General features: G+C 57.3%; 3 protein-coding genes across 4 annotated transcripts in view; 2 read left to right on the forward strand and 1 right to left on the reverse strand.

The window, feature by feature from the left end:
• The window catches only part of LTBP2 (latent transforming growth factor beta binding protein 2), a 56,025-nt gene extending 47,932 nt beyond the window's left edge, over window positions 1–8,093 (forward strand). For both annotated transcript variants that reach the window (XM_072038455.1, XM_072038456.1), the window contains exons 22-35: window positions 29–151; window positions 434–559; window positions 658–780; window positions 949–1,080; window positions 1,653–1,778; window positions 2,080–2,223; window positions 2,400–2,591; window positions 2,709–2,789; window positions 3,371–3,499; window positions 3,693–3,833; window positions 3,996–4,163; window positions 4,294–4,569; window positions 4,764–4,913; window positions 7,249–8,093. In XM_072038455.1, the coding sequence (XP_071894556.1) occupies window positions 29–151; window positions 434–559; window positions 658–780; window positions 949–1,080; window positions 1,653–1,778; window positions 2,080–2,223; window positions 2,400–2,591; window positions 2,709–2,789; window positions 3,371–3,499; window positions 3,693–3,833; window positions 3,996–4,163; window positions 4,294–4,569; window positions 4,764–4,913; window positions 7,249–7,415 (2,078 nt within the window). In that variant the 3' untranslated portion in view covers window positions 7,416–8,093. The remainder of the gene's footprint in view (window positions 1–28; window positions 152–433; window positions 560–657; window positions 781–948; window positions 1,081–1,652; window positions 1,779–2,079; window positions 2,224–2,399; window positions 2,592–2,708; window positions 2,790–3,370; window positions 3,500–3,692; window positions 3,834–3,995; window positions 4,164–4,293; window positions 4,570–4,763; window positions 4,914–7,248) is intronic.
• Window positions 8,094–8,299: 206 nt separating this feature from the next.
• On the reverse strand, window positions 8,300–10,475 carry NPC2 (NPC intracellular cholesterol transporter 2). The gene is made up of 4 exons (XM_027457745.3): window positions 10,305–10,475; window positions 10,094–10,201; window positions 9,725–9,897; window positions 8,300–9,107 (listed from the first exon to the last, which is right to left on the reverse strand). The coding sequence occupies exons 1-4, from the start codon at window positions 10,381–10,383 to the stop codon at window positions 9,021–9,023; spliced, it is 447 nt and encodes a 148-aa protein (XP_027313546.1). The 5' UTR covers window positions 10,384–10,475; the 3' UTR covers window positions 8,300–9,020.
• A 3,379-nt stretch (window positions 10,476–13,854) lies between these two features.
• ISCA2 (iron-sulfur cluster assembly 2) lies at window positions 13,855–15,863 on the forward strand. The gene is made up of 4 exons (XM_038179579.2): window positions 13,855–14,016; window positions 14,119–14,233; window positions 14,350–14,465; window positions 14,632–15,863. The coding sequence occupies exons 1-4, from the start codon at window positions 13,958–13,960 to the stop codon at window positions 14,804–14,806; spliced, it is 465 nt and encodes a 154-aa protein (XP_038035507.1). The 5' UTR covers window positions 13,855–13,957; the 3' UTR covers window positions 14,807–15,863.

Here is a 15,863-nt window from a genome sequence, read left to right on the forward strand (position 1 = left end):
CTCTGCGCCGTGTCCTTCTGCTCGGCAGACGTGGATGAGTGCGAAGACCCCGCTGTTCAGTGCCGGGGGGGAGAGTGCAGGAACACGCCGGGCTCCTACGAGTGTCACTGCCCAGCTGGCTTCGAGCTCCTCAACGGCACCGTGTGCCAAGGTACGAACCCATCCCTACAGCCTCCTGGCTCCGGGGCACGCAGCTGCCCTACGGATCCCCTTCTTTCTTGGCAGGGAGGATGCCAGTGCCTAGGCAGGTGATGCCACCACGCACGGCACACCCATAAGGCTGTAGCCAAATGTGCATAGGGAAGGTCTCTCCCTCCGTGGCAAGAAAGCCAGGGGCCAGGAGCCCAGCGAGGGCAGCCTGTAAGAGACCGTGGAGAGGAACAGGACGTCCCCCAGGGCTGGGTGGGGGGCTCTGACTCTGCTCCTTCTGCAGATGTGAACGAGTGCCTGAACAGCGAGATCTGCAGCCCCAACGGTGAGTGCCTCAACAGCCACGGCTCCTACTTCTGCATTTGTGCTCCCGGCTTCTCCAACACGGCCGGCGGAGTCAGCTGCCAAGGTGGGTCTGTGGGCGGTGAGGGACGTACCTACGGCCCTGCCCCTTGCTCCTTCACCTGCTGCAAGATCCAGCCTGACATTTGGGGCCTGGTTCTGCAGACGTGGATGAATGCGCAGACAAATCCCGGTGCTCGCAAGGCCAGTGCCTGAACACAGAAGGCTCCTACAGGTGTCTTTGTGAAAACGGCTTCAAGCACTCCCAGGAGACCGATGACTGCGTAGGTGAGAGCTCATCACCGGGGAGATCAGCCCTGCTGCCTCCCAGCACCCAAACTTGCCCCATAAGGAGGACCAGCAAGGCCTGAGGGTCTCTGGCAAACTGAGCCTGACGTGTGAGCAAGCAGGGAACCCCACTTGACCGTCCCTGCCGCTTTGCCCTGCTCCCTGCAGACGTGGATGAGTGTAAGGAGTACGGGGATGCCATCTGCGGCACGTGGCGGTGCCAGAACAGCCTGGGCTCCTATCGCTGCATCATGGGCTGCCAGCCCGGCTTCCACTGGACGCCCCTGGGCGACTGCATCGGTGAGTACAGCATGCCTGGCCCTGTCCCCTCCCTGCAGGGACAGGGGAGCTGTGGGACATCTCTGCCAGGGGCGCGGGGGAGAAGGAGGAGGAGGAGGAAGCATGTGGCCAGTGGGGAGGCAGATAATGCCGAGAGTTTGTTTTCTTGGCCGAGCTGCCTGCTTGTGTCTAGACTTCTCTCTTCCTGGCATCTGGAACAGACACTGCATTGTGCTGCTTTCCGCTCAGGGAGAGTCCTGGGCAGGTTACAGCCATCCCAGGCTTGGGGCTGGACCACAGCTCCCAGTAAGCTGTGCTTGCTGGAGTGGCTGCCTGCTCCAGTCACCTGCATGGCAGCACTGGGCGAGGGGAAAGCTGCCACTAGCGGGGTTAGGCAGGCCTGGGTTTGGAGCTCAGGCTTCAGCAACAGGCGAAAGGAGAAGTGCGAGGGGGCTCTGCAGTTTTCCTGGTCCCTCACACCAAACGCTTGCCCTAATCCCCAGCCTTTGGGGTCAGGGCAGAAGGGGCTGGGCTGTGTGTGTGTGTGGTGGCATTGGGCTCCGGGGCAACTGCTGTGACTCCTGCTGCTGCAGACATAGACGAATGCGCCAACGAGACGCTGTGCGGGAGCCACGGCTTCTGTGAGAACTCGGAGGGCTCCTTCCGCTGCCTCTGCGACCGCGGCTACGAGAGCTCGGCCTCCGGGCACTACTGCGTGGGTAAGTCACTTGCTGGGGTCCCCGTCCCCTGTCATCACCCTGCCAGGTGATAAGGAGGAGCCTTCAGCCGATTGTGGACCGGTGTGGCAGCGACCCTGCTGTGTGGTGGCACCCGGGGCGTGGGCAGGGATGGTATCCATGCACTGAGAACCCCAGGCACAGACAGGAGCCTTGTGCTGAGCCACAGCACAAACGGAGCTCCCAGCTCTGCCCTAGCATCTTCCAGCCAAAGGATGCCCCAGTGCTGCAGCCGTGCTCTCCCCTCCCACCCCATGGGCCTTGCTCACACCTTGCCCTGCAGATGTCAACGAGTGCGAGCTGATGGTGGCCGTGTGTGGGACCGCGCTCTGCGAGAACGTGGAGGGATCCTTCCTGTGCCTGTGCCCCAGCGACCACGAGGAGTACGACACGGAGGCCGGGCAGTGCCAGCCACGAGCAGCCATGGGTGAGAAGCGGGCAGGGCAGGAGCGGGGCAGCCCCGGCTGGGGTGAGGGAGAACTGAGGGGGGTGAGGGGGTGCCAGGGCTGAACGTGCCCATGCAGGCAGGGGAGAGCTGTCTTCTGGGGAGAGCCGAGCACCTCCTGGGTGTGGGAATCCCATCCCTGCTCTGCTGTCTTGCAGAGGGCCCCGAGAGCCACGCGGCCCAGCCCTCGGACAGCATGGAGCGCAAGCAGTGCTACTACCACATCGGCGACGTCCACCTGTGTGACAGCGTCCTGGCCAAGAACGTCACCAAGCAGGAGTGCTGCTGCACCGTGGGGGCAGCCTGGGGTGACAACTGCGAGACCTACCCCTGCCCCATCGCGGGCACAGGTAGGCTGGCGGCCCTGCCACCCCCAGGCAATGCCAGTGCTCTGCCCAGCAGCTTGGTTGCACTAACGGGATGTTTTCTTTTGTCCCATCTCTCCTTGGCACCTGCCCCTCGGCCAGTGGAGTATCAAGAGGTCTGCCCTCTAGGGAAGGGCTACGTTCCCCAGGAAGATCTGCTCTCGGGAAAAGTCTCCTTCACAGGTACTAGCATCACTTCTTCCACTGGGGAGAGGGAGGGCACAGTGCCGAGCCCTGCGTGGGGATGGAGCCCCAAAAATATCTCCCCAGGGCTGTGGTGGGGGGTGCTGACATCCTGCTCGGAGAAATGGATGCTTTCCTCCATCGGAGAAATTACAGACTGGCAGTACCACCGAGCTGGAAAGTGCCTCTTCCTCCAGTCCTGCCTCACTGCCGGCAGTGCCCCTTTCTCTGTTGAACAGCCCCATGCATATTTCCCACCAGGGATGGGGTCCAGTAAGACACAAGCCTTCCAGTTACTGATCAGCGTTTCTAGTGGCCAGCTGGCTCAGACTTTGACGCTTCATCTCCATGCGTTTGCGTTCTCAGCCTTCCAGAAACACGAGTGCACGTCCTATTTGTGAAAGCATCCACTAAGAGAGCTCTCTGTCACTCCTCCTCCTGCTCAGCCTGTGGGTGCTCACAGGCGTGAGGCGGCTGGCAGAGGCAGGGGGCTTGTCTGGGGACCTCGTGGTGGCCCAGTCCGAGGAGCCACGTGGCTGTGCTCCCTGTGACACTTTCTCTCCTCTCTCCACCCCTCTCAGACATGGATGAGTGTGAGACATTCGGCTCTGAGTTCTGCCGCAACGGACAGTGCCTGAACACGGTGCCGGGCTACAAGTGCTTCTGCCGTACGGGCTATTTCTATGACCCCAGCAGGCTCGAGTGCGTCGGTAAGATGGCCTCAAAGAGCAGCGGGGCCACCACTGTGTGGAGGGACAGAGGAGCTGCTGCTCCCATAGCTGTCAAGGGCTCCCCGTGACCCTCCTGGGGATGGGAGAGGTGTCAGGCAGCGTTTTGGCAGGGAATGGGCCCCGCTGCCCCTGCCTGCCAGCCTGAGACTGCTCTGTCCTTGCACATGGGCAGATCAGGACGAGTGCCAGAACGAAGTGTACTGCATCAACGGCGAGTGTCTGAACACGGACGGCTCCTACCACTGCTTCTGCAGCCTCCCGCTCGTGCTGGATGCCACCGGCAACCGCTGTGTGAACCTCTCTGGCAGGGCAGGTGAGCCCTGGCACCCCTTCACCCATCCCACCCACAGTGGGGTCACCCCGAGAGGGTGCGGGAGGGAATGGAGCCGGGGCGTGTGGTTGTCCCCCCTCAGAGCAAAGGAGTGACCCTCTTCCAGAGGATTCCCACAGCATCCTTTGCGTGTGTCGCTCGCAGATGCCCTGGAGGAGTATGAAATCCACCTGGACGTCTGCTGGCAGACCGTCTCTGACTACATCTGCCAAGACCTGCTGCACGGCGAGCAGACCACCTACACCGAGTGCTGCTGCCGCCTCGGCGAAGCCTGGGGCCAGAACTGCGCGCTCTGCCCCCACAGGGCCTCCGGTGAGCGGGGCAGCACGGGCAAGCACCCCACAGTGCACTCTGAGGGTGCACCCATAGAGGGTGTGGGTGCACCCTCTACAGTCATATCATACCCTGAGCTCTGACCTTGCTTTTCTCTCACTCTGTGCAGCTGATTTTGCTTTCCTGTGTAGTGGGGCCAGTGAAGACAGTGACAGAGGGGCTGAGGTCCGAGAAAGACCTAGGTATGAGTACGGACCGGGCTTGGAAGACCCCCACTATGGCCTTACCAGCCCAGACATGGGCCCCTACTACAACTACCTGGAATCCGAATACGGAAATCCTGATGTGGGCTTCCCTCGGAGGGAACCCAGCAGCGAGTTTCGTGGCAGCCCTTTCCACCACGGCCCGGGGCGGCCCCCGCCCCGCTACCTGCCCAGCCAACCTGGTGAGTACTGGGAGACACAGGGGCTGCCTGGCAGCTCCCACCCTGGCTGGGATGCTCCAGGATGGCCCCAAGCTTTGCTCCTGGCTGCTCTCAGTTGGTGCCAGCCCCACCTGCACCATCTCACCAAGTGCCTGATGTCCCCTCTGGCCAGGCGGGCGGTCACCCTGCTCTGACATCCCCTTGCCACCCTCCAGGTCTCTACGAGGGCTTCGAGGGACTGCAGGCTGAGGAGTGTGGCATCCTCAACGGCTGCGAGAACGGGCGCTGCGTGCGCGTCCCAGAGGGCTACACCTGCGACTGCTTCGACGGCTTCCAGCTGGACATGACCCACATGGCCTGCGTGGGTGAGTGGCTCCCCGTCCCCATCAGCTGAGGCGGCCCCCACATCCCTTATCTGCTGCCGCTCTCTGCTGGTGCTGGCTGGGACGGGTGTAGGAGGTTTCCCTGCTCTGACGGGTGCTTCGTGGCCTTGGAGCTGGGAAAGTCCCCGCGGCATTGCAGCCTGCCTCTGCTCTGCCAACATCAGGGCACCTCGGGGCACCAGGGAACACAGGGAGCAGCTGCTCGCTGCCTTCTTTGCGTAACACCCCTCTGCCTCGTCAGCTGCTGCTGTACTTCTGCTTGCTTTCCTCTAAATCCTCCCTGTCCTACGAGCCAAGGTCTCTAAAGCTCCTCTCATGGTCTCTACACCCCCACAGTGTGTCTCTGCAGCCCCTCTCTTTCCTTGGGCAGGGCTCCTACTCCAGCCCCCAGCATCCTTACTGCACAAGGCGATTGTGCCACCACACAAACACACGGAGCCTGTGGCCTCTGCTTCCCCACAGGGCAGAGCCTATCCCCTGGCTCCCACTTCTGCAGTCGTGCAGTTTCCCTTTCCTGGGCTGCAGGGCTTTACGCTCGTCTTTGGTAAACTTGGACTTCTCCAAAGGGCTTCCCTGCTGGGCCAGGGGGGGCCCGAAGCCCCAAAGCACTTGCAGCCCGAGATCACGCACAGGTTTTATGAGCACGAGGAGTTTTCCTTTGTCCACGCTGATTGAATTGAATGGAGCAGGGGGCAGGATACGTTTTAAATGGCTTTTATGTTTGCAGCCAACTGCTGCTAATTATCTTTCGGGTGCAGCTTGGTGACCCATTGTGCGATTGCCACACTTTCATCTCGCCCATATTTTCTTGGTCTGGCTGAGTGTGTCATGTGAGAGCGTGTTGAAATCCTTGCCCTGGCCAAGACATGTTATATCCACCGTGCCTCCCTTATCGGACAGAGCAGTTATCGGGTCAGTGAAGGGAACCAGATTGGCTTGACACAATCAGGCCTTAACAGATCTGCTCCGACTATTTAACTACCCCGCTATCCTCTGGGGGGAGGAGGGCAATGACCTCATCACTCAGAAACCTGCTCTGTTTAAGTGGATGGGGGGGAGTAGTCTTTAATTCTGGATTCCCCCCTCTCTGTCCTCGGAGCTAGTCACCAAATTTCCCCTTCCTCAGGTCCCTTTGACCTCCTTTAGCCTCTCCCTCAGAGGGAACCGCTGGCTTCCCAGTGCAGGAGCACTAATTATTTGGGGCCGAGTGGCGGCAGCCCTTTAGCAACATCGTTGTGACAGCTTTACCTAATTGTCGAGCTCCTCCACCACGATATTGCCTTTCCCTCCCACAGCCTGCCCCGTGCTCCTGCCCCCTCTTCCACATACTTGAAACGTCCCTGCTGGCTCTGCTCACAGTGAGCATTTTTCGGATGGCTGGAACAAAGCCCGCGGCGGCTGCGCCAGCCAGCTCGGCATTGTCTGGCTTTTGTTTCCTCCCCCGATAAGGACCAGGCCTACATTCCCCATTGTTTCCTGCTAATGTATTTATGGAGCCTTTTCTTGTTGCTCTTTCTGTCCTCGCCTCGCCAGAGCTCATTTCGCACCGGAGCTGTTATTTTATCCCTCTCCGTTCCCCAGCGTGGGCTGTCACGTACCCGCACCACACTGCGAGCCTTCGGAGGGCTGCTGCGGCTGCGGGGTGCAGCCCATCAGCTCGTCCTGATCCCACAGCCCTGCCTGGTGTGGGACAGCCCCACGGCTCGGTGCTCACTGCTAGTGCCTCGCTGCTGCTGGCCTTTGGGTGCCTCTGTGCTGGGGGCTGCTCTGCCTGCCTGTGCTGCCGAGCAGGGCTCCTGCACGAGCACTTTGGCACAGTTTGCAGGTTAATAAAACAAGGCCTTGTTTGTGCAGTGCGAGGTTCCTTTCTGTTCTGGTCCTGGAGGTGATAACTGGCCTCTCAGGGTCACCATCATCTGCCTCCCAGCCTTGTCAGCCCAGCAAAGGGCATTTTCCAAGGCTGGAGGCAGCCTTTCTCCCAGATCCCAGGCTGGCACAACGTGTCAGCGGGAAGCTGCTGGGCTGCCTGGGGGGGTGCCTGGCTGCTTAGCATGTGGAGCCCTGTATTGGGGCTCCATCCTGTACTGCTGGTGCCAAATTTGGGGATGTCACAAGGGGAGCTCTGCAAATGAGCTGAACAAAGCGGTGAGCCAAACGGGTAGGGTGCAGCCCTGCATGATGAGGGCTGATGGAGTCACGGGGGGCAGCCTGGAGGTGCTTGGGGAAGACAGAGCAGCCTGAGGGGGCTGGCAGGGGCACGAGGAGACACTGGGTCATGTCACGCCACTGCCTCACCCCCCCCTTCTCCTCCTTGCAGACATCAACGAGTGCGACGAGGTGGGCGGCCCTGCGCCCCTGTGCCAGGGCGGCACCTGCGAGAACACGGAGGGCTCCTACCGCTGCCGCTGCTCGCCCGGCTACGTGGCCCTGGCCCAGCCCCACCACTGCGTGCCCCACACAGCCCAGAGCCCGGCGGCAGCGTAGCTCTAGGGGAGCGGCGGTGGGGGTGCTCCCCGCCGGCAACGCTGCTTTGGGACCCGGCGGCGCGGAGAAGGGTCCCCGGGGCTGTGGCTGCTTCCGAGCCCTTCGCCCCCTCCCCTCCAAAGCGCACAACTCCCTCGCCACCTTCCCAGGGCTGAGCTCCCGGCCTCTGTACCCCCCTCCTCACTGCCAGCCCCCGCTTCTGCCACAGCAGAGCCCTCCCCAGCCTGGCCCCCGCTGCACCCGCCACCGTGCCACGCACCGCGGGGGCTCGCAGGACGCCTTCCCCTGCCACGCAGCCCCAGCTCCTCCCTGCACCCCACAGAGGCTGGGCTCGCCTCCCCAGGGCGAGCATCACTGCTGCACTGAGCTAGCGGCCAGCCTGCCCCGCGCCACGGGTCCTGCCCTGGGGAGGACAGCCCCGGCTCCCCAAAGCTGCTGCCCACCCTCTCCACGTGGCACAGAGGCTGGGGGAACCCCACGGGGGGCTCGCCCCAGGCGCTTCCCCACCCCTGCCCGCACTGGCTGGGGGTGAGTGGGCAGGGGGGTGAGGTTCCAGCTTCGTTTTTCTGTAAAGTTGATGGTGACTTTTTTTTTTTTTTTTTTAACCGAGTCTGCTGGAAACTTCTCTCATGTTGTTAAATAAAACATTTATTTTGGGCCCTGTGGCTCAAGACACTGGGGCTGGGTCAGAATCGTGCTTGTCTTCCCCCTGCCAAGGGATACCAGCGTCCCCTCGCAGAGCCTTGCCAGGCCAAACACTCGCTTATCTGTCCCAGCCCAGCACCAGCTGCGGGAGCCAACTCCAGCCCCCAGGGGCTCCGCTCACACCCACCTCCTTCACACACAAAGGAGCTCGCAGCTCTACCTACAGAAGACAGCACACGTCGTTTTTCTTTAGCCTTTATTAAAAGGAAAGTTATAAAAAGAGGTTCGGGAGCTCCCAGCAGCTCCCGGTTGGTTGACAGTGCAAGCCATTGGTTAGAGAAAGAATCATCCCTGCAGACATTGAATGCCATTTGGCGTTGCATCCACAAAAAGGAAGTTTTCCCAGCCACAGTCCTGCTGGCCCAGGACCGCGCTGCCAGCTCAGGAAAAACCTCCTCTTCGTCCCTCTCCTTCGGCTGTAAGGGTGGAAAACACAGGTCCCAGAAGCATCCCGGTCACAGTGGAGCAGGAAAAGCACAGGAGGGTGAGGGTGGATGTAGCCAGCATTCTACAAGAGGCACTGAAGGATTACCAGGTAGCAGCTCAGACACTAGCCAGGTTCACTGTGGAGAAACTTCTTTGTGAGGACAGACAGCTCCACTGCAAACAACTGAAGTGCCTCCACAGAGAACCCGGAGGACAATGCCCTAACGCTCAGTCTCTCCTGGTGACAGCAGCAGACACTGCTCCCCCTTGAGCTGCTGTGAGAACACACCAGAGGGCTCTTAGAGGAGTGAGGGCTCTCTGCCCACAGCTGAGCTTGCAGGAACACAGTACTAGCTGCTCAGAGGCTGCAGAGCCCTGAAGGAAGCAGTAAGAAATACTTATATAAAAGAATTTGGCCTGTGTTGTCTTCTTTCTGTTTCTCCCCTCCCCAAGCCCTACTAAGAGCAGGGCTCCTCAGCTGGTGATCTGCACTGGTATCTTCCAGCAGAACAACATCTGGTCCTGGTCATCCACCAGCTCCCACTTCACAATCAGTTTAATCTGAAAGAGAGAAGAGGGAAGTGAGAGCATTTAGGAGACAGCAAAACAAGGACAGAGGGCAGTTTCAATCATCTGTTGAGCAAGGAAGTCCCAATAGCTCTGTGGAAAGAGGACAGAGCTGGGGCACTGCCCTGGCCACGTTAAGTAGGCCACACACGGTGACTCCTGCAGTATGTTACACGGAAGGAGGGTTCTGTTGTGTGACACAAGAGCCTTCCACACGCTGCACTGAGAACCTCACTCTCCGAATAAGCAGAGTGGAAACAACCTGCGGCATCCCAACCGAACTGCATCCTGCAGCTGAACACCCCAAATCTGAGAGCAGCAGGCTCTGCGGGGAGGCTACGTATGAAACCAGCACTCAAGAGACAGATATTGAGGCAGCTGAAACCACTTCTGAGCAGCTGGAGCTAGGCCGCTTCCTCCACTGGATCTATCCCAAAACAGGAACTAGAAACAGAAGCTTGCTCATAGCAGAAGTGACACTAGGTGGCCCGAACTCTTCTAACCTGCTCCCTACTACCGGAGGACAAGAAATCACTCCTTAGAGGTGGGTTGTGGGACTGCCCCAGGACAAAGGTAGCTCTGAGGAGCAGACTGGGTTCCTGCTCACTTACACTAGGGTACTCGCTCTTCACGGGGAGCTTATTCAGGTAGCTGTAGGAGTGCCCCTTCTGAATGGGGCACTGGATCCCAGACTTGCACCCGTCGGGCTCAGGGATGGGAAAGGGTATGTCCACGTGCAGCATCTCGCCGTACACCTTTGCTTTGCTGCCCTGGCTCTCGATCTCTGCGGGACACGGAAAAGTGTGAGTGCGGCACCAGAGCAGGGAAACACGTTTCTGTGTTACGGCCTTGTGTGGAGGCCACAGAGAACACGCTGAGCAGTGCTCTTGCTCCTCAGCAGCTTCTCCCCCCCCAGAGCCCCTCTCCAGCCACCCCGGTGACCCCGCAGGGCAGCAGAGAGGCCCCCACCCGGTACTTACTGCTGGAGAAGGTGACGTTGATGCTGTAGGACGTGCCCTTGACGAGCTGGCAGGGCTGCGTGGGGCAGGGGCTCACATTCACCTCCTGGATGCTGCCGTCTTTGGAACCTGCGAGGAGCAGAGGCAGGGTCACGGGCTGGGGCTGCACCCGCTCCCTAGGGGCTGGGGGCCGGGCCCCTCCACCCCCGGGGCTCCCGGGGCCGGGGCTCACCGCAATCCACGAAGCGCAGGGGCTCGGCCAGGGCGGTGGCGAGGAGAGGCAGCAGCAGGGCGAGAGGCGGCGGCACCATGGCGGCAGGACCGGGACCCACAGCGGGACCGGGACCGGGACGGGGCCGGGCAGCGGCGGCCGCGTCACATGAGCGCGGCGGGGCCGGCCCGGCCCGCCCCTGGGCCCGCCCCGGAGCACGGGGGCGGGTTGATAAAAAAAAAGAAGTCTGGGTTTATAGCAGGACGGACAAGGCCTTGTATACGAAAGAAGTAGCGCCTGCCCTGTGCTTTTAGCACGCACCGTGTGTAAACACCACGCTGGTTTTAGCACCAAAGCTCAGATGCTGCAGGGCGAAGCGTTCAGCGCAAGCCTCACACAACTCGCCCGTGTCCCTTTCTGATCCATGACGGCGCCCACCACTTCAAAATACTTCAGCAAGGCTCGCCTCAGCTGTAGGCCGGCCTCGTTCTGCGGCACAGCTTCCCCCCAGGTTACCGCCGTCACGCGGAGCTTGTGGTGAGGCACAGAAACTCTGGGAGAAAAAGAAAGTTAACAGGAAAGTCTTCACAGCAAGGCTGACACTCGAGGTCTTCACTCATGAAGTCCAAGCAACTCCATTACACGGGGAAAAAGTCTAAGGTTCCACTTTATGAGCCAGCTACACCCAACGAACGTAAATCCCTGTAACAGCGCTGCACTTGTAGCCCAGTAAACAGATACACCTGCAGGCACTGTAGCAGCAGCAAACACAGAAGTTGTATTTTCGAGAAAATACACATACAGGGACTAATCATTTTCTACCGCTCCTATAGCCAGAACACGCTCCTTTTGCTGTAGATCATCAAAATTCACACTAAAATGTGTCACAAGCCACTCTTGCATTCAACAGCCATGTCAGAGGTTTTAGCATCATCTGTTTCTGAATCACTGAAACAAGCTCAGTTTTCCACTGAAACAAGTACAAGATGCCTTGAACATACACGTTGCAGAGGAGACGAGAGTAGAATAGCTGTAGAATTCAGCTCACTGGCAGACCTCTTCAATACAGGGTGCTTAAAGAGAGCTAAAGGAGTTCCCCAAACCTAGGGGACGCAGACCTGAATAAGGAGAGGAAAACAAAGTATGATCAAACCTAAGAACAGATTACATCAAGCTATCAGCAACCACAAAACCAACAAAGTCACAGCCTAGGAAGGAATAAAATGTAGGCTGTAACTCTGGATGAGACAAAAACACCCCCTTGCCGCATAGCTGGCAGAAAGAAAAAGTAATTACTGATAATAAAAAGGTGCAAAGAAATAGCTCTTCTCCTTAGTTACACAGACCTCTACCAGCCACTCAGAACGTTTGATCCCAGCACCTGAATCACTCATCAAAGTCATGGATTATTAATTAGACTAAATTAACTCTGACTGAGGCTAGCTCATCTCTCCCTCATTTTCTCAGGCTACAATAATGGTCTGACCAACATCCAGAAATGCCTTGAAGATACATGTCAGATTTCTGACACTCAACGCTGGCAAAACTGAAGGCAGCTAGAAAGAAGCTATATCAAATCCCCCAAAGGTGTTTGCAGGCACAGCATGGGGCCATGAAACACCCGTGATAGTCCAGTACACCCTGCAGAAGAAAAGCCAGTACAGTGTGGGAAGCAGGCACCATCCTCCCCCTTTTCTCCCAAGAGTTCTTGATTCACTCCTCCACAGGTCATCTGCTTTTGGGACAGCACATTGATAATAACTCAGGAAACACCCCCAATGTTTTTAAAAGCATCAAGTGTTCCACTGTGCCTGATCTGAGGATTCATCAACTCTTTGCAGATAACTGGATTGATACCAGCTCCTCTGGGCCCCTGCCTGTGATGCTTTCATGGTTTTATGAGAGCATCATTAACCTCAGACTGAGAAAAAGTAAACAGTCCAAACCAGTCTTTATTTACATGTTCAGGGTGGTATAAATAAGCAAAAGCACGTGGTTACTTGAAAGCACGGGCCCCTCTCAGCCTGGCAGACACATTCACCACTAAACTGTGGGAGTGAGGCTTTTAGGATTTATATACATGAGACTTAACTACATGTTTACTACTGCAGTCACTTTACCACGCACTTGATTTCTATGCATGTGCCAAAGAAAATAATTCTACTTCCAGGAGACTGCAAGTCTCTGCGTGGAACTGCCAACTCCACGCTTAATGGACAATAACTTTGTCAAGCAGATCTCATTTTGGATTTAAGCACTTCCTTTGCCACTGTTGGGCTGCGGGGAGGTCAGGCTGTTCTAGACGTTGCCTTTTTCCGAGCGAGATGTGTGAGAGAGCTAACAGTCACCAAGTCCCGAGGTGCACTGACTTGAAGGGATCCTGCTGGGATGACTGGTTTTCCTCTCATGCCACTGCATGACTCCCCACAAACACCACCAGGGTGGGGGAACGAGATTGCGGGCTGGAATTCCTCCAGCAGAAGCATGTGAGGAAGAACGAGATAAGACTCCTTTAACCACGAGCACATCTCTGAGGAACAGGCCAGACTACTGTCACATGTCAGATGGTTGGGCTTGAGAGAAAAATTAAGTAGGGCTGCTCAGCTTAGGGCTGCCAGGCAAGTTCAGGACTTAGTCAGGTGAGACAAGATGATTTGCAATGTTCTTGGTAGAAGTATTTTAAGAGGAAAAGTATCTTTAACAAAATTCATGTAGCCTCTTATTAAGCCTGAGTTCCTTGCTCTGACTGCGAAGAGTTAATTGAAGAGCCATTAAACACCTACACAAGTTAAAATAAGAGGCAGCAGATATGAGCAGAGGGGGCCTGGGAGATGAGAAGTGCTGGTACTAATGCAGGCTCCGTGCTCCAAGGAGGAGGTGAAACCATGGAGATTGCATCTGGGAACAGTGCCTTCGACACCAAAGCCGAGATGAACGCTCGGATGTGCACAATCCTGCTGGATCCTGCTCTCACAGGAGAGCCGTGAGGAGCAGGAGGGGACGAGGTGGAACTGCAGAGGCACGCAGAAAGCTGAGCATGCAGATCTCTGTGTTTGCCCTGCCAGTCATAAATGCTGATCCAAAGGAAAACAGACCTCTACAGGGACTGCTGAGCTTACTTAGATATTCTCACCTGATAAAGGAAAGCAAAACAGAAAAGGCAATATCAGGAAAAATCCTAAAAAATCCTTGAGCCCAGGCCCTGAGTTTATTCTTGTGTTTGCGTAATTTCCCCTACAATGGCATCTCGATCCCTATCAGGGTCTCCGGGTACTACTCAGCGTAAATAACCCTCACAGCTAATCCCACCGCAAACACGCTGTGTGGAGAAGCGCTGCGTTATTTGCCAACTTATTTTTCTTTGGCGAGCTCTGCCGCTTTCGAAAGCAAAACGCCTTCACTTCAAGGACGGGCACAAGAGGCTCAGCCTCTTCCCAACCCCGAGACCGTGCTGACACAGCCACATCAAAACGTCCCCTACAGGGGAGTTCCCCGTCGCCTGCGGCAGGACAGCCGTGGCGAAGGGCAACCGGGGGCTGACAGGGAGGGGCAGTGCGCCCCTCACGGCCGCCATTTCCCCCGCCCCCCCCTTTCCGCCCCGCTGGGCGCCATGGCGGCCCGGCGGCGGAAATGGCGGGCGGGGCGCGGGGCGGGCGGGAGGAGGAGGAGGCAAGATGGCGGCGCCGGGGGCGCTGAGGCGCTGCTGGAGGCTGGCGCTGGGCTGCCGGGCCAGGTACCGGCCCCGCGGTGGTGGTGGTGGGGTGTAGGGCTCGGAGCGGCGCCGCCCGGTGCTGGAAGCCGGTGCTGAGGCTCTCCCCTTTTCTCCCCGAGGCAGCTGGCGTCCCGCACCGCCGCTCCGAGGACGGGCGCTGCGCTGGGCATCGTCCTCCTCGCAGCCGGGCCCGACGGAGGGCGAGGGGCAGGTGTACCTCAGCCAGAGCTGCGTGAAGGTAGGGCCTCGGCAGGGCTTGCCAAAGCGCCCCGCCTGCTCTAGGCACGGTTGGAGTGCTCGTCTGTGTGTTTGGATCCTCCGTCGTGGTTGTGTGCCTGTGTTTGCCTGTTGCAGAGGCTGCTGGAGATCGCGGAGGGCTCCGAGTTCCTCAGGCTGCAGGTGGAAGGAGGCGGCTGCTCCGGCTTCCAGTACAAGTTCTCCCTGGACACAGTTGTCAATCCCGATGACAGGCAAGGACAAACGGGGGCGGTGGGGGTCAGGGGTGACAAGAAAGGTGTGTGCGATGTGGTACCCTGACCTGAAGGAAAACCGCCTGTGAATTCAGGAAGGTGCTCAGACTGCTTCTCTGTCAGGTCTGCAGCACAATTAATGCTTAATTACATTGCTTTTCTGTAGGGTGTTTGAACAAGGTGGCGCCCGTGTGGTGGTGGACGTGGACAGCCTGGCCTTCGTGAAAGGCTCCATGGTGGACTTCAGCCAGGAGCTGATTCGCAGCTCCTTCCAGGTGGTGAGCAACCCCCAGGCAGAGAAGGGGTGCTCCTGTGGGACCTCCTTCTCTGTCAAATTCTGACGGGACTTCTTGTGGATGAACACGGTCTGCAGGTGTTTTCTGGCAGTCTCCAGAGGGTTTTTGCTCACTCTTTTCCCAGCTGTTCCTTCTCATCTTCCTTACTCTGTAATACAGCAGTTACAGATGGCTCCAGCTGTGTGTGTGTGTGTTTGAACTGAGCCTGTCTCCAAGACTTGTTGGCCTCCCCTTTAGAAACATGAAGTAGCCGTGAGCACGCACAAAGGAACATCTTCAGGAGCATCTTCAGCACTTTGTGAACCACCTGCCAGGTGGTGCTGACTCGCCTGCCTTGTCCTGAATGTGGAACCACTCGCCTCTGCCAAGAGAAGGCTGTATGCATGTGTGTTTATTGAAAGTTCTTACAAAAAAAAAAAAAATGAGTTTTTTTGGTATTACTTGTGTATTTCTAGTGGGTAGAATCTGGATTCGTTCCAGCATCTGCTGCTTATTCATTGTTTTTCAGCTGAATTGGGCTGTCACCTACCACTGTTGCTGGCTGTCCGCCCTCCAACATTCAGTGGGCTTTTGCAGACCCTTTGCTTTTCTTTTGCCCAGCAGACCTGTCTCAGTCCCAGGAATCTACAGTGGTGCTGTCAGTCCCTAGGACTGAAGTTTTGCCTTGTTCAGAGTAAGTGACACTAAAAGATTGAGGTGGCAAGAATTAATAGCTTATTTCTTTTATTAAAAAAGTAAAGAAAAAGGGTGGTGCGTGTGTGTGTATATAAATGAAATACGTAGCCCGCCATCCCCCATTACTATTTTAAAGGCTGTTCCTAAACCTGACTTGGAATTGTAGGTCATAACAAGGTCTCAGGTGTCATAGTATGTTCATTGCCTTCTCTTCTCAGCAGGAAGGGCAGTCTAGGTGACGCAGGTAGAGGAGGTTCTAAAGTATTGTTTAAGGGTCCTCAAGTCAGTTTGACTAAGTTGTCTGAGAAAAACTTGCTTCACCATTTAATCTGCCTGTCTGCCTGGTCTTACGAAAGAACGAAATATCTCCTTTCCTTTATGAAACTCCAATAAAAATGGGAAATCTAGAGGTTTCCAGAATAACGTC

This window comes from Anas platyrhynchos, chromosome 5, assembly GCF_047663525.1.
Source record: "Anas platyrhynchos isolate ZD024472 breed Pekin duck chromosome 5, IASCAAS_PekinDuck_T2T, whole genome shotgun sequence".
Taxonomy (NCBI): domain Eukaryota; kingdom Metazoa; phylum Chordata; class Aves; order Anseriformes; family Anatidae; genus Anas; species Anas platyrhynchos.

What these genes read in the sequence shown, in the direction of transcription:
- NPC2 (XM_027457745.3), bottom strand. Translation starts at nt 10,383, where the DNA reads ATGGTGCCGCCGCCTCTCGCCCTGCTGCTGCCTCTCCTCGCCACCGCC. An exon ending in CCTGCGCTTCGTGGATTGCG is followed by an intron (nt 10,202 to 10,304) that starts GTGAGCCCCGGC and finishes TGCTCCTCGCAG; the next exon opens with GTTCCAAAGACGGCAGCATC. An exon ending in CAACGTCACCTTCTCCAGCA is followed by an intron (nt 9,898 to 10,093) that starts GTAAGTACCGGG and finishes CGTGTCCCGCAG; the next exon opens with AGATCGAGAGCCAGGGCAGC.
- ISCA2 (XM_038179579.2), top strand. Translation starts at nt 13,958, where the DNA reads ATGGCGGCGCCGGGGGCGCTGAGGCGCTGCTGGAGGCTGGCGCTGGGC. An exon ending in GCGCTGGGCTGCCGGGCCAG is followed by an intron (nt 14,017 to 14,118) that starts GTACCGGCCCCG and finishes TCCCCGAGGCAG; the next exon opens with CTGGCGTCCCGCACCGCCGC. An exon ending in TCAGCCAGAGCTGCGTGAAG is followed by an intron (nt 14,234 to 14,349) that starts GTAGGGCCTCGG and finishes TGCCTGTTGCAG; the next exon opens with AGGCTGCTGGAGATCGCGGA.